The sequence below is a fragment of the Mycteria americana genome, chromosome 1, assembly GCF_035582795.1.
Source record: "Mycteria americana isolate JAX WOST 10 ecotype Jacksonville Zoo and Gardens chromosome 1, USCA_MyAme_1.0, whole genome shotgun sequence".
NCBI classification, from domain to species: domain Eukaryota; kingdom Metazoa; phylum Chordata; class Aves; order Ciconiiformes; family Ciconiidae; genus Mycteria; species Mycteria americana.
In genome coordinates this window covers 4107616-4122375 of record NC_134365.1, presented here as the reverse complement: position 1 = coordinate 4122375, position 14760 = coordinate 4107616, and the positions used below count along the sequence as shown (strand labels likewise).

General features: G+C 39.8%; 1 protein-coding gene across 1 annotated transcript in view; it reads left to right on the top strand.

Annotated features, from left to right (window-relative positions):
* Window positions 1-14760, top strand: part of MKLN1 (muskelin 1) — a 101088-nt gene that overhangs the window by 3065 nt on the left and 83263 nt on the right. Inside the window, exon 2 of the mRNA XM_075516969.1 lies at window positions 11523-11592. Within this exon, the coding sequence (XP_075373084.1) occupies window positions 11523-11592 (70 nt within the window). The remainder of the gene's footprint in view (window positions 1-11522; window positions 11593-14760) is intronic.

Here is a 14760-nt window from a genome sequence, read left to right as displayed (position 1 = left end):
ATGAAGATTGTCCTTCTCGAGTCTGCCAAAGAATAGTTCTACTGTTTTTCAAACTTCTGGAGTTGTCCTCTATTGGCTTGTAGCTACCAGCAGGAAGACTGACTTGGATATTTATTTTAAAAACTCTGTGGGTAGAAGTGTAAGAGCTAGTCTAGTAATAGTGTCTAGTTCAGTCTGTGTTGTAGGGGAGGTTGTGCGTTTGGGAAGAAAATTGATCCAAGAGGAAATTTGTTCTTGAAACATCTGGTGTTTCCAGAGACACTCTGCCTGTGCAGAAGCAACAGTGCGTTGAGAGGCTTCAGCTTGTCCAACTTGGAAAATGTTCAACCCAGCACGTCGCCTGAAAGTCCTGCATCAGATCCCTTCCTTGCCTCTCTGGTTTCTCCCTGAAGGAATGAAGCTTTCAGGGAGACATCAGGGAGCTGGAAGGCTGCTCCCTAATGTCTCACAAGGGACCAGCCTAGGGATTTTCCCACCACCAACAGTCACCTCACATGAGCTGCAGAAACGAATACTGGTGTCTTTTGACATATGCTGTGAGAGAGAGAGACCTGGGCTTTATTCCCCTCTCTCCTCTGCCTTCTGCAGAAAGTGATGAGCTCAGTCACTTCTCTTTTTGGTCAAGGAGGGAATAAACCATTTATAAAAGGTACTGTAACCCTTGTTCAAACTTGGGGTTTTTTTTGGTAAGGAAGAGAACCAAAAGCTATTGCTCTGTATTCTGAGAGAAGCACTTCATATCCTGATTTTTTTAATAGCCCGTTTTTGTGCCTGCTCTACTTTGAACTGCCTGCTAAGGTGAATAAGAGGTGAAGTACTGTGCTCTGTGCGATGGCAGTCATGTACCCTTTTCTATTGCTAAATGCTAAATTACTGTATCCTAGGACCATGGTTTCTAGTGGTTGCATCAGACTCGTGACTGATGATATCTTGTAGTTGGCTAATGCACTCAGGTCCTTCTGTCACTGTTTTATACGGCTGAAATCCCACTTCAGAGACTAACAAGAGCTTTTGACGCTGTTATGCTAGTCATGTACCTTCATGAGGCAGTTTCATCCCATTTCGATTGTTCAGATCTTCAGAGTCATTCAGGTTTTCCTGTATGGTATCTCTGTATGGGAAGATTTCCTACATTTCCTAGATTTGACTTTAGGATTTTTATTGGTATTTTGTTCAATTATTTCTTGTGCTAAGGTTCTTATTAAGAATATAAAATAAGATTGGTTTCTCAGCTGATAATTAAATGCCATTAGCAACCTCCTCCTAATTGGTAGTCACTTTTTCATTGCAACCCATTTTTATCTGTTTCACTGTGGACTTCGGTTATTCTGATAATTCCAGTCTTTTCCAGTTTTACACCTTATGTGGTACTGCATCAAATGCTGAAGGCTGGACGGCTCTGTTGTCTCTTTCCTAGAAAGCATACTGCAACAGAGAAAGATCCAGCTGATTTGTTACAATACACTTAAAATTATTGTGTGCATTTTTGCTGTTTTTCTGTATTTCCATCAAACCAGGGGAAGTAAACTAAGTGTAATAGAAATACTTTGATAGTAAACTGTGACTGACTCATAGCCTTCCAAAGAGAGAATGCAAATTTTTTTGCTTTTTAGTTAAGAGGATGTGACAGTAAGTTCCTGCCCACTCTAACCGAACATCTACTGCTGTATTGTGTTCACTCTGAAACAGAGATATACTCTCCTGTGTTTTCAAATTTAGGGTATTGCAAAGCATTAGCAAGAAGGTACTGAGAACATGTGTAACAAACTTTTGGGGGTAAAGTCAATAAAGATTTAAAAAAAAAAACCAAAACAAAAAAAAAAAAAAACAAAAACAAACAAAACAAAACCCAACAAAAACCAGCTGGAAAATAACCTGAATTCCAGCTACCCTGTTCTCTGAGATTTCTGTAACAGGAAAAAACATGTATTTGTGGCTAGTGAAATGTGATTCTCAGTTTCTCCTCCTATCATGTGAAACCGATGATTCAGATCTGTACCTTATAGGTTCATAAATCTTGTTATAGATGCATCCAGGTCTTGAAGAATATCATGTTCAAGTTGAGATCAGTCATGACTAATGAAAAGGTTTGTTTTTTTCTGTTTTCTGATACTGAGCTCTGCTTCCTTGACAAGGTGAAGATACCTTCTCTTGAGGTCTCAGCAGTTTAAAGCTATCTAAACCAGAACAAAACGGTGGACTTGCAAAGCGCGCTTTAGAGCTTTTCTGGGAGGGTGAACTGTGCTCATTGTCCATTCGCTAGCAGTCTTAATGATACTGCATATGTCTCATGGTTTCTTAAATAACTTCAGTTGTGTAGCAGTGATGATTTCCATTCTAGTAGAACTGTGACTTTGGGGTTCTTTTGCACCTATAAGCATGAATGTAGTTTTTTCAATTTAAACTGTCAGCATTTATAGCTTTACTTGAATATTTTAATGTAGCCAATTCACTTTCCTTGTTCTAACTGCTTTGCCTTTAGATACGGGAAGATGAATAGGCGTGCTTGCTGGCTATCTGTAATTACGTGCTCGTGATGTCTTTGCAATATTGATCGATACTTTTAACATTTACTAAAATGAGCTAGGAATGCCAGCACTGACTAATGAAGCGAGCTGTCTGACTCTGTTCCCCTCTGGAGAGCTCTGTATATAGAAACGTTCTCAGTTCTGCTTCTCGCCCTTTTCAGTGTCCAGTGGAAAGTATTTTTTTTTCCACTTGTTTGTGTGGATTTTCTAGATGTTTCTAGACAATCTCCTGTTCTGACAGGCATTTTCCCCCTTTCTTACATCACTTCTATAGCCTAGGATTTTTCCCTGAAAGCTGAAATTGAGTACTTCAAAACCAAAATATTTCTGTAGCAAATGAAGTTACCTACAGATTGAATACATAAGTATTAGGTGCTTCTCTAGTGTCTGATAAGGTGAAGTGGTGAGAAAGAAAAAGGTCAGAGAGGTGGAGTTAGTGGAAAAATCACGAAATTATGAAGTTGCTCATGCCTTACATTGGCATTAGAAGTCTGATAGCTCTGGCTTCCCAGGTAAAAGCACAAATGCTGTAGAAATTTCTTTAAGCTTCAGTTAAAACATAGCCATTATGTAGGAGACCAGACAGGGTTTTATTCACTGGCAGAAGAATGAAGGTGAAATGCTAATTGATTTAATTCCCTGGTGTGACTAACCTGGCAGAACCTGTATTACTCCGATGTTCAACCTTTTCTGGGATGACATTTTTGGGGAATGTTAAGAATGTAAAATTTTCATAAGAGGTGTTAACATCATCAGATCATGGGTCATTTGTTCTGTATGTGGCTTTATATCCTGCAAGCTTAATAAAGGTTTTCTAGCTCCTGATTACTAATTACTTGCTTAAAGACTTAAACACTATTTCGAACAGAGCACATTTTCCTTGGGATAACTGTTATTGCTGAGACAGCATGTACAATCTGTTTGATTTTTTTACATGGCAAAGAATATAGTTTCTTATTCTGCACATTCGTCGTCTTGTTAGCAGATTGATGTTAGAATGCACGGTTAGGTTTATCACCACCATTGATTTTATGATGTGATCAAGATTGTTCTGTTGAGGTTAAGTGGTGTGTGCAGCATTGATTCAGTCAGCTATCTAGAGGTCAACATGCTCCAAACTTCCAAAACAAGGCAGTGCTTGACTTACTTTAATTGCATGTTAATATAAACCTCTAAAACCAAATGTAGTTTTACTTTTTTGACTACGGCCTGTTGAATTTTTTAGGAACAGTGGACTGTAAGTTCAGCTGGGTTTGAATTCAATAATATAGTAGTTTCTGGAAGGGGAGGAAGGAGCGCTGAAGATGTAGAGTGGTTTGTTACCTTAGGTAGTTGCTATTTTAGTCATTACTTGAAACTCAGTATGCATAATCTTTGAGAAATTATTTCCTGGATCAATTTAAATCAAGGAACACAACCATATATTTAAGTTGAGGATAGCAGCCTGCTTGTCTGAATTTAAACTGCAAAAGCAAACTGGTTAATAGCGCTTGCTCCTCCTCTGCTGGTGTGTTCTGCAGTTCCTGGAAAATGACATGATCTTGATAATGGAGAAAAATTGCGCACTGGTCATTGTGAGTTCGGTGGTGTTTTCCTCACTCCTCTCTGCCTTTTCTCCCCAGACTGGCTGCTGGGTTCATAATGTCACTCTCAAGCTCTGGAAAGGTGCCTGAAAAAACACTGAAACTGCTTAGGTATTATCTGTATTTTTGTTGAATGCTTTTCTGTAGGTATATACTTTAAGCAGCATTTGGCTCTTATGATAACTGTTTAAATACTGATTTCCTAGCCTGTTCTACATTTGAAAGTTGTATTAGTGAAGAGGTGCTCTTCACACAGTGTTAAAATGGAAGAAAAAAATTTGGATTAGATAAATTGACCTGCGAGTAAGGAATTGCTGAATGAGTTCCCACCCTGCTCTTTCATGACGGCGTGCTATTGCTAACTTTCACATTTTGTCTTCTAAAAAACCTGCTTTCTGGTACAGGGTTTGGAAACTGCTGAATATGAAAGTAATGTTAGCTTGGGAACCTGTGTATCCTTTAGCATGAATGATTTATATTGCCCCAAAATAAGGAATTATTCCATAATGTAGCTCTAGGGGCAAATGTTTCTGACTTGTAACTCAGTTCCGCAAATAACCAGTACTTAACGACAGGCTGATATTTCTTTATTTTCCCAGGTCAATATTTTGTCTTCTGGATTCCCCGAGTAGAGTTGCATTGTTAGTGAGAGAACCTTCATTTTGAAAGGAAAGCTAATGCAATGAAGGTGGTCCCACCTGGAACCAGGAGGCATTTTCTGTAGCGTTTTGGTGAAAAAGCTCAATACCTGACGTTAGTCTGGGCATGAGGGGGCTTCAGTCTGTTTTGTTGAACGTAGTCTGCTTTAAATGCTTTTACAGGCATCAGTTTTTTGGGTGAACTTTTTACTAAGTGTGAAGTTACAGTGCTAAAGAATATTAAAGATGTGTTTATGGCTTACATTAGGAATTTATATCTTTACATGTAATCACTTAGTCTGGCTTTGTGGATTCCTCTGTTGAGTGGAAATATTACTAATATTGTGGCATGCAAGAGCATTGTTGCAATGCTGTGAAATCACGGAAGACCTAAATCTACTTCCTGGCCTTCGTAAATTTTTTCCATATGTGTGTTAGTCAAACAAAAATACTCCACCAAGTTTGTGATGCTTCCAAAATACAGCATAGAGGATTTACATAGATGTGTGCTAGACATTGCTTTCCTCTAATCTTCTTGTAAAGGGTCTTTCCAAGAAAATGCCTTTGGAAATGAGAAGTGAGAGCAATACAGTACTGAAGTGTGCTACTCCACCAGTATTGTGGAAGATTTGGGAAGTCTAAGTTCAGTGGCTTTTCTGGTGATTGCTGGCAGTAGAAATCCCTATGTTCACACACTGTCTAAGCTATGTTCCCAGCAAGATGTGAGGTGTTTTTTTTTTTTATTTTTAAATGAAAACTGAACTTTGTTATAAAGTGGCTGTGGCTGGTGATGTCTTAAACTCTGGCAAATTTTACTACAGTATTTTATTTATTGGCTACAAATCCAGTGAGCTGAAGAATCTAATATCTTCATCTTTTCCCTTGAATATTGAAGGGTAGAATTCCTGCTATTCTTGGTCTTTTTATCCAGCCAGAGATTTATTTCTACTCGGGGAACCTCGTGGAACCTCACCTAGGCTAGGTTGCACGCATGCTGTGTCGCTTGTGCTACTAATTTGTGGATCACTTAAAAGGCTGGATTTCAAATATCTTTGTGGCTTAGACATGTAGAAATGAACACTGAGTATGAGAAGAAATCGGCAAAAGAAATGGTTCCAGCTAATCTTATATTCACTAATATCAGTTGACCAAGATGATTAGGTGAAGCAGTCTTTATAATTGCTGATTTCTTCAGCATTTTAAGTTATTTTCTTTTCAAAAAGTAGATAGACTTTAAGTACATGGAAAAGATCTGTTGTTTCAGTGATCTAACAGTTCTTAAATTTAAAACCAAAGCTAGTGCGAGGAGAGGGTAAACCTTGATAATTTTTAAGCTTAAATGTCCAGCATCACTTACCAGTTAAACTGCATCTAAACTATAATCCCTAAACATTGGGACAGTTAGGCTGGTAATAATCTGTGATGTGTGAAGTTACTGTGGTTACCAACATATGTGAAAAAGCCTGACTATTTTATTTTTTTCTCTAATTTGTTTTTCTGCTGTGCTAATACTGATATTGCCAACCTGGAGCTGGGAGCTCTTGCTGCTAAGGATTTGGGTTGCTCAGTACTGTGATACAGTCAAAAGTTTAATCCGTGATTTAGGGTTGTTGAGTGTCACCGGAATAGAAGTTATTTACCAGGCTCTGATAACTTGCTGGGAATTCACTATAGTGCTGCAGTTTTAGTCACTATTGGTAACATTTACTTCCTGGCGTGTCAGGAGGAAGCACTGATGAATGAAAAATATCTTGTTTAAAGAAGTCTTAACTAGATGGGGGGAGTGGAAAGGAGTACTCTCTAACTTGTGTTACTGGAAATGTCTGCAACAGTGTCATTTCATGTTTAAGGAGCAGTTTGTTTTTTAGTTAAGGCTTTTGTGTATCATTGGGCTGGCAGTGATGAGAGGCAGCTTAAAAAAAGAAACTGTTCATTGAAAGAAATAATTGAGAAACTGATTTTAATGGAACTATTTCTAGGCCAGAGCTAAGTGATACCTGTTTTGTTGTCCAGTATAGTCAGCTGTGATCTAATATTTCTGTAAAGTGATTTCTAAATTCATCAGTTTATTTTTGTATGCTATACTTGCTTAGCTATTTTAGTTTTGATAGAAGTAAATTTATAATATACTGGATGTTTGTGTGAAACTGTTGCTGAGGAGATGAAAGCAAATTTGAGCAGTAAGTTGGCAAATCTCTTGACAGCACAATTTTAAGTACCATACTCTCGTGTACATGTTTAACTCAAACTTTGTTTTACTATGCCAGAGGTCCTCCTGTACTTCTTAATGGGGTTAAGGAGTCCTGTGTTTTAAAAAATGCAAAATCAAAAAACAACACCCAAACACACTTGTTTATTGAATGTATCTGCATATTGCTTAATAATCGTGCATGTTTTACTGTGTTTCAACCAAGAAATTTTCAAGTCTTCATGTCCTTATGCCGTTTTAAGCAGAGGACTTTTCCAATAGAAAGGAGAGAAACTTTATAACAAAATCTAAAAAGCTCTGTTTTGAACTGCTTCAGGGGAGAGCAATAGGTATATACAGCTTTTTAAACATCACAGTCAGGTGGTTTGAAATCAGCATTAGTTGCAGTGAGTTTCTGGGAGTTGCAGCAGAAAAATTTTTCTAGTTCTTTCCAGATCCATGCTGTAGGGTTTTTGGTGGTGGGTGTTTTTGCCATTTTTCTTGGTTAAGACTGTGTGTACATTCCAGTGTCTAGGCTGGGCAAGAATATCTCCGTTGATGCTTTGTACTGACTGGTGTGATGATTCCACATGTTTGAAATAGTTGGTCCACCATGTCTAACAATCCTCTGTGAAGTGGACATAGTTGAAATTTTAGTCCGTATATTCTAGTTGCTGTATTCTTGCTAATCTGTTTCGGGATGGTTGTAGGAAAAAATTATTACATGGACAACCCTGAAGAAAGTATTTTGTCCATTTTCAGTTAGGCTGTATTTTTGTAGCACTCCAAATGCTTTTTGCAGTGTAATGGTGTGGTACCTCAGCGGTTTTCTAGAAGAGCTGTGTCTGAGTTCCAAGTGCTCTTGGAGACGCGTGTGCCCTTTTCTGCACAGCTGCTCTCTGAAGACCAATTTGAATGTGCCAAGCAAAGCTAGTGTTTTGGATTTGTTTGTTCTTAAGGACTTGTTCCTAAAGTCATGGATTTCTTTAATAGCAGCTTCATGAAAATATTTAGGTTAGATGCAAATTATAGCAGCCTTAAACCTAATTTGCAGTATATTCTGCAAAGTCATCTTATTTTTCCCTTCCTCCCCCCGAAACAAAGGAAAATTCTCCCTTAGTGATTGTAATGCCTGAAACCACAGAGCTTTTTGCACAGAGAAGACCTTTGGTAATACCAAGTGTGGTGACATCTCTAATTCCAGCAGAGATCAACCAGCAGTTGGTACAACGGATGTGACAGTTTCTGGGTTGGTAAAAGGAAAAATTATCTACTTCCAGCAGTTGCAAGACCAGCGTCTGCATGGGTAATAAAAAGAAACTTCCACTGTGTTCTGCCAAGAGGGCTTTCTACGTAAAGCAGCCAGAACGATCCACTTCTCTTATTTAGCGATGGGAATGCTTACAATAAAGTCTTAGATGCTAATAGCTGTGAAGGAAGCTAGGTTATGAATTTAAGGCACACCGGTACTGCCTCTGGACATGTTATTGTTTGTGGTGCAAATAAAATGGCTCCTTCTGCTTAGCTTTTAGTGTGGGGTAGGATTGCCCACAAAGTAGCAGAGGTATAACGACATATATTTTTTTAGTAGTTACCTAGTGGTAACTACTGCCAGCGGGAGAGTGGTATGGGGAGTTCACTCCAGTATGAACCCCTTGTCTGGACCCAGCTGCTCATCTTTTTTTCTCCTTTTGTGCTGGCACTAGTAGTAAGCTGAATTGGAGAACTGATCTGACTAAAGAAGTTATTTATGCTAATCTTTATTATAGCTGCTGGTGTAGGGAGGGGGAGGATCAGGCGCGAGTGGGTGGAATGGTCCCTCTTGGCAGTGTTGTAGATTTATGCTAGACTAGATCTTGTATCTACAGTTTATGATTATGAGTTATCTCAAACCGCATTTAATGGGTTGCTTTTTTTCACAAGAAAAGCTTGCGTAAAACTATTTCGTACTTGTGGTAGCTCAAGGCCTTACAAATACCTTTTTTTAATGCCTTGTGAAAATTACGTGGAAAGTCATTGAGTTAATGGAATTTTCACTTCTAAAGTTTCTCAGATTTTGATCTAGGTGTCATATCTGAAAAACCTGCCTCCAAGTACTGTGTAAGAGTTTTGTGATGTCCAGAAAAAGGGCTTTACATGGAAAGAGGCATCTGTCGTTAGGATATGTATTTGTTTCTTACTGTCTTGTGACTGCTAGAATGCTTGAATTCCTCTAAGCCCATAAATATTCCTAAACCATTACAGTAAATTGACTTTGTACCTACAGACTTCTGTCTTCAATGTTTGTTTAATCTTAATAAATTAATAACCCATGTATTTTTAAACATATTTATGACTCCATTGACACTACTATCTTTTATCTTTTAAATTTCTTTTTAGACTTAATTTTGTGTGAGCTGGTTGTCCTTTTTCTCTGTCTCTGCAGAAGGATTTTTGTCTTGTCTAGCTGTACTGATTGAGGTCCTCTTTGGTTGTGGCAAACTGATCTTTGACCTGGAGAAGCAAACAAATCTACTAAAAATATGATCTTTGGGATCTGTCCCAGTTATAAAATACCTCTTTCCAGCAGGGCATTATCTGACCACGTAACAGTGCCAATTCCTGCAAATGTTGCTCAACATATGAAGGGCTTATCGTCTAATGTTTAAACAAATGTAATAGCATCATAAATAAAATTTATTCTGTAGGGTAAATTGTCTTCTTGCATGCTAGGATAAAGTTCCATAAGGGAGAAAAGCCATACAGTGTTATCTGGTTTTATCTGCCTTAGTGTTCCTTAAGTATTTAATATAAGATAGAGAGAGCCTTCAAATTTAGCAGGGTTTTTCTCTCTCTCGGTATTAAAAAGTATTAACAAATTCCTAAATATCCTTTTGTCTTGCCTGTGGTGTGGTATAGGAGACTGCAGTTACGATGCTTCTCAAAACAAGTGTGGTTACGTTTCTAGTGGTGACTTAGCTTTGAGACCGGCAACTTGTATTAGAAATCTGTGTCTTACCAGTTCCCAAATTCTCCCTTTTGGTTTGGTTGGTTCATTTTGTCCCTGTTGTAAATGAGACAGATGAGAGCTAGGTTTTCTCTTGGAGTTGAGCCTCTTCGCACTGCAAACTAGATGTACTTAGTTGGATGTTTAATTATGCAGACCAACGGCTTGTCCTTTCCTGTTTTGATGGGGTTAGAGCAGGAGGGTAGTGCCTGTCCACGTGCTTTTCAAACCCATTTTCCCCATTGGGGAATGAGTGAATAAACCAGCTGCAGGCCTGGGCCGGTGCTGGCATTGCTGTGTTAATAAATGCCATGCTATGATGGAAACTAGCTAAAGGGAGAGGGAACCTGAGTTTTGCTCCTACGCCATGTAAAGATCATGACGTGTCTCTTGGAAAGCCTGCAGATGAACAGCCACTAGTCCACCTCTCTAAATTGTACGTGTTTTAAGGGGCCACCCTGGTCTAGCTCCTTGCTGTCTCCCTTGTCACAGCGCAGGACTGCTTGGATACCGTTGCTAGTGTGGTGATTTTGGTCTGCCCAATGTGGAAAGAGCGAGCTAATTTCTCTGTTAATGCTCAACCTCTGACTTAACCTCTTTCCCTTCCGAGCTTTTATATGAGTGCTTTTTCCTCCAGTCCTTTGTAGTAATCCAGATGCTCGTGTTCTTTTCCTCCTACACAGCAGATGGAGATGGCATAAGCTTTTTGATGACTGCTTCCTTCTTTTTACATAACTTTTATGAGCTGGTGAGTTTGTTAGTTGGTCGTAAGCCCTGTCCAGCAGGTGGTGCATCGTTACCTCACCAATAATTATATATATTTTAGGGATTTTTGTTTGTTTTTAACTTAATCTGGGAGGTGAGCTTTACCATATGGTTATAGGAGAGGGGAAGGCAGATCCTTCATATGATTATCATGATGAATCTGTTACATTTTAGCCAAAAAACTATTCTGAATTTATGTTAATTACCTAAATGCTCTGCTATTCCAAACTGTAAGAAAGCAACGCAGAGGTAATTTTGCCAGTTGAAGAACTGAACTTCTGCTTTCCTGTGTGGTGTTCTAGGCTTGTAGTTCATATGAAAAATACTTGTTAAAATTTGGCATGAGTTAGGTGGTCATCTTCCACATTCCAGGAAAGCTTAAGTAGGTTAGCAGCTTGTGCTCTCTGTTCCAGTATTGCCTGTATAGTAAAGGACAGTTTTTTAGCTTGCTAACTGTTTTACTGCTTGTCATTTTAACCTTATTGAAAAGTTCCTACCCCATTGAGGTGAATGAGACTGTTTTTTCCACTTGATTGTGGACTTGGGCCTACGTAAATTCATCTGGTTTACATTTATTTCACAATTTGGATTTTTTCATTTCGCAACTTGGAGCTCCATTTCACAACCACAGGGCTTGGAGGCCTATTTTGATGGGTCCTGTAAAATAGCGATGTAGAAAACTTTTAATAAGAGATGGGGGAACCTTAGTCTCTGTCTAGTGATTTGGGTAGTTGCATGAGAATGTTAGTGTTCTGTGTGTATGACAGATCTTATTGGAGAGGTAAAATACAATGTGGCTGTTATTTAAATTACTTCTGGTTTCTCATTTTTTAGAAATATCTTGGTGGACAAGCCCAATGATCAGTCCTCAAGATGGTCTTCAGAAAGCAATTATCCTCCCCAGGTAAGCATCTGAATCTCTGCTACTGTATAGCCGTGTTGTACAACTTAATATATAATACTGGAGTTTTTCTTTTAAATGTAGGCTGCTACTATTTATATTGACAGCCTTTATAGGCTACCTTCTCTCACTGAAATGCGGGTTGTTGTGTTGGTATGCTAGGTATTTACGTTTCCAGCAATTTATTTGCTATCTTTCAAGAAATGCTTTTTTGCAGGGGAAGTTTGGTGTTTCATCCTTGACAATCATGGTCGTACTGGAAATAGTCTAACCTTATGGCTAGATTAAGCTGCTAATGAGGCATGCAGGTCCCCCTTTGTCAGCACTACTGGAAACTGTTGTAGATTGCCGGCCTTGAATCCTAGATCTAAGGAGCTTGTATTTGTTTCTCCTAATAGCGCATTTAGAAATGTAGACTCTGTTTAAAGAGATATGAATGTCACCTCTTCTGCTGGTCAATCACCTTATTAAAATAAGATTTGTATTGATTTTAGCATCTAATTTGCTTTTTCACTATTAATTAGATTGTTAGATTATCCAGAAAAAATATGGTTATCCTTTTACTTAATTTTTTTCTCCAATAAATGTGTTATCCTTCTCTTTATGTTAGATCTGTACCTTATTACTCTGGTACTGTTTGATCAGCTTCTATATCTCTTATGCTGGTTGTTTTAAATTCTTTTGTTTAAAACACCGATGCACAGCAGAGTGTGTTGCACAGTATCTCTCTCATGCGAAGTTCTTCTGCTTATCTGCTTATTTAATCCAAGTATTCCTCATGAGTTAAGTCTCACAATTTTTCTCTAGGTAAATCTTGCTACTTAGCTTTGAAAGTGTGTTAAAAATCTATAGTCTAGACAGGCGGCTCCCTATAGCAGCGGGTCATCCCATCCAGCTGAAAGGCTTTCAACTTGATTTTTATGATAAAGTGTCTATACTGTTGTGTGTCTGAAAGTGGGGTTTTTTTTTTAGGAGGAGAGGGAACAGTACTCTGTTAATACCATTAATGTGTTTCATAAACCTGCTTGTGAAGACTAATAATTTTGATCCCCTTGATGCTTCTGTGTATCTACTGCTCTTTTAATTTGATTTTTTACATATATATATTTTGATAAACAGCACAGGAATTTAATCCGTAGCCTGAAGCAGTTTTAGTCTATCTAGGAACTATTGATTGCAGGGTAATGGGTATTGAGCACGTATTGTATCCCAGTCTGTGCCGTCCTTGACTCCCTTTCATGCAGGAAGCACGTGTTTTTCTTAGGGATCTCTTGTTCACAGGGCAGGGTTGGCTCATGGTGTAGCTTTGGACTGAGTTTTTCACCTGAGGTGCTCGTAGTTGTTGCTAGAAGTTGCTCTTTCATTTTCTGATCCATCCTGAATATTTTGTGCTTCTACAAACCTGACTCTGGAATTGGGATACATCTCTTGTAACTGGATGCTTTAAAATATTCCCAACCTATGCTTAAAGCTGACAAACAGTGATACAAGTTATATTCAAGCATGTAGATTAAGCAGGGAATAATTAGAGTGACTTCTGTGCAAACCACAAAGTTGTTAAAGAGGTATCTTCCAACAATTTTATGTGTATTGATCATGGCCTAAATGAAGATGCTGTTGCAGAACTACTGAATCTAACTGTGGAGAATGGGGCACCGCCCCACATGGTAAGCAAGTCACTTAAACCAAACTTTTGATAGGAGAGAGATGAATTAACATTATCATATATGTATATATATCTATATCTATATATATCTCTGTCTCATCTTGCGTGCTCCCCCCCTCATCTCGCCCTATGCCCTCTGATCTCTCACGCTCTCTCAGCTCTCTCTGATATTGTGCTCGCGTGCTCTGCGCTCCTGTGCTCCCATCTCACGCTCTCATCTGTTGCTCTTACATCTCTCGGGTGTGCTCTTACATCTCTCGGGCGTGCTCTTGCACCTCTCACTCTTGTGTATCGCGCGCATCTCGCATCGTGCTCTCGTGTATTGCATGCACTCTCCTACATCTCTCGCTCTCTCTCCTACATCATAGAATCATAGAATGGTTTAGGTTGGAAGGGACCTTAAAGATCATCTAGTTCCAACCCCCCTGCCATGGGCAGGGACACCTTCCACTAGACCAGGTTGCTTAGAGCCCCATCCAACCTGGCCTTGAACACTTCCAGGGACGGGGTGTGCATGCTTTCTCTGGGCAGCCTGTTCCAGTGCCTCAACACCCTCATAGTGAAGAATTTCTTCCTTATACCTAATCTCAATCTAGCCTCTTTCAGTTTAAAGCCATGACCCCTTGTCCTATCACTACATGCCCTTGTAAAAAGTCCCTCTCCAGCTTTCTTGTAGGCCCCCTTCAGGTACTGGAAGGCTGCTGTAAGGTCTGCCTGGAGCCTTCTCTTCTCCAGGCTGAACAACCCCAACCCTCTCAGCCTGTCCTCATAGGAGAGGTGTTCCATCTCTCTGATCATTTTTGCAGCCCTCCTCTGGACCGTCTCCAACAGGTCCATGTCCTTCTTATGTTGGGGGCCCCAGAGCTGAACACAGTACTGCAGGTGAGGTCTCACAAGTGTGGAGCAGAGGGGCAGAATCCCCTCCCTCGACCTGCTGGTCATGCTTCTTTTCATGCAGCCCAAGTTACAGTTGGCTTTCTGGGCTGCAAGCGCACATTGCCGGGTCATGTTGAGCTTCTCATCAAGCAACGCCCCCAAGTACTTCTCCTCAAGGCTGCTCTCAGTCCATTCTCCACCCAGCCTGTGTTTGTGCTTGGGATTGCCCTGCCCCGTGTGCAGGGCCTTGCACTTGGCCTTTTTGAATTTCATGAGGTTTGCATGGGCCCACCGCTCAAGCCTGTCAAGGTCCCTCTGGATGGCATCCCTTCCCTCCAGTGTGCCGACCGCACCACACAGCTTGGTGTTGTCGGCAGAATTGCTGAGGGTGCACTCAATCCCACTGTCCCTGTTGCCGACAAAGCTGTTAAACGGCGCTGGTCCTGATACCGACCCCTGAGGAACGCCACTCGTCACTGGTCTCCAGTCGGGCATCGAACTGTTGACCACAACTCTTTGAGTACAACCATTCAGCCAATTCCGTATACACCAAGTGGTCCATCTGTTAAATCCACATCTCTCCAATTTGGAGACAAGGATGTCGTGCGGGACAGTGTCAAATGCTTTGC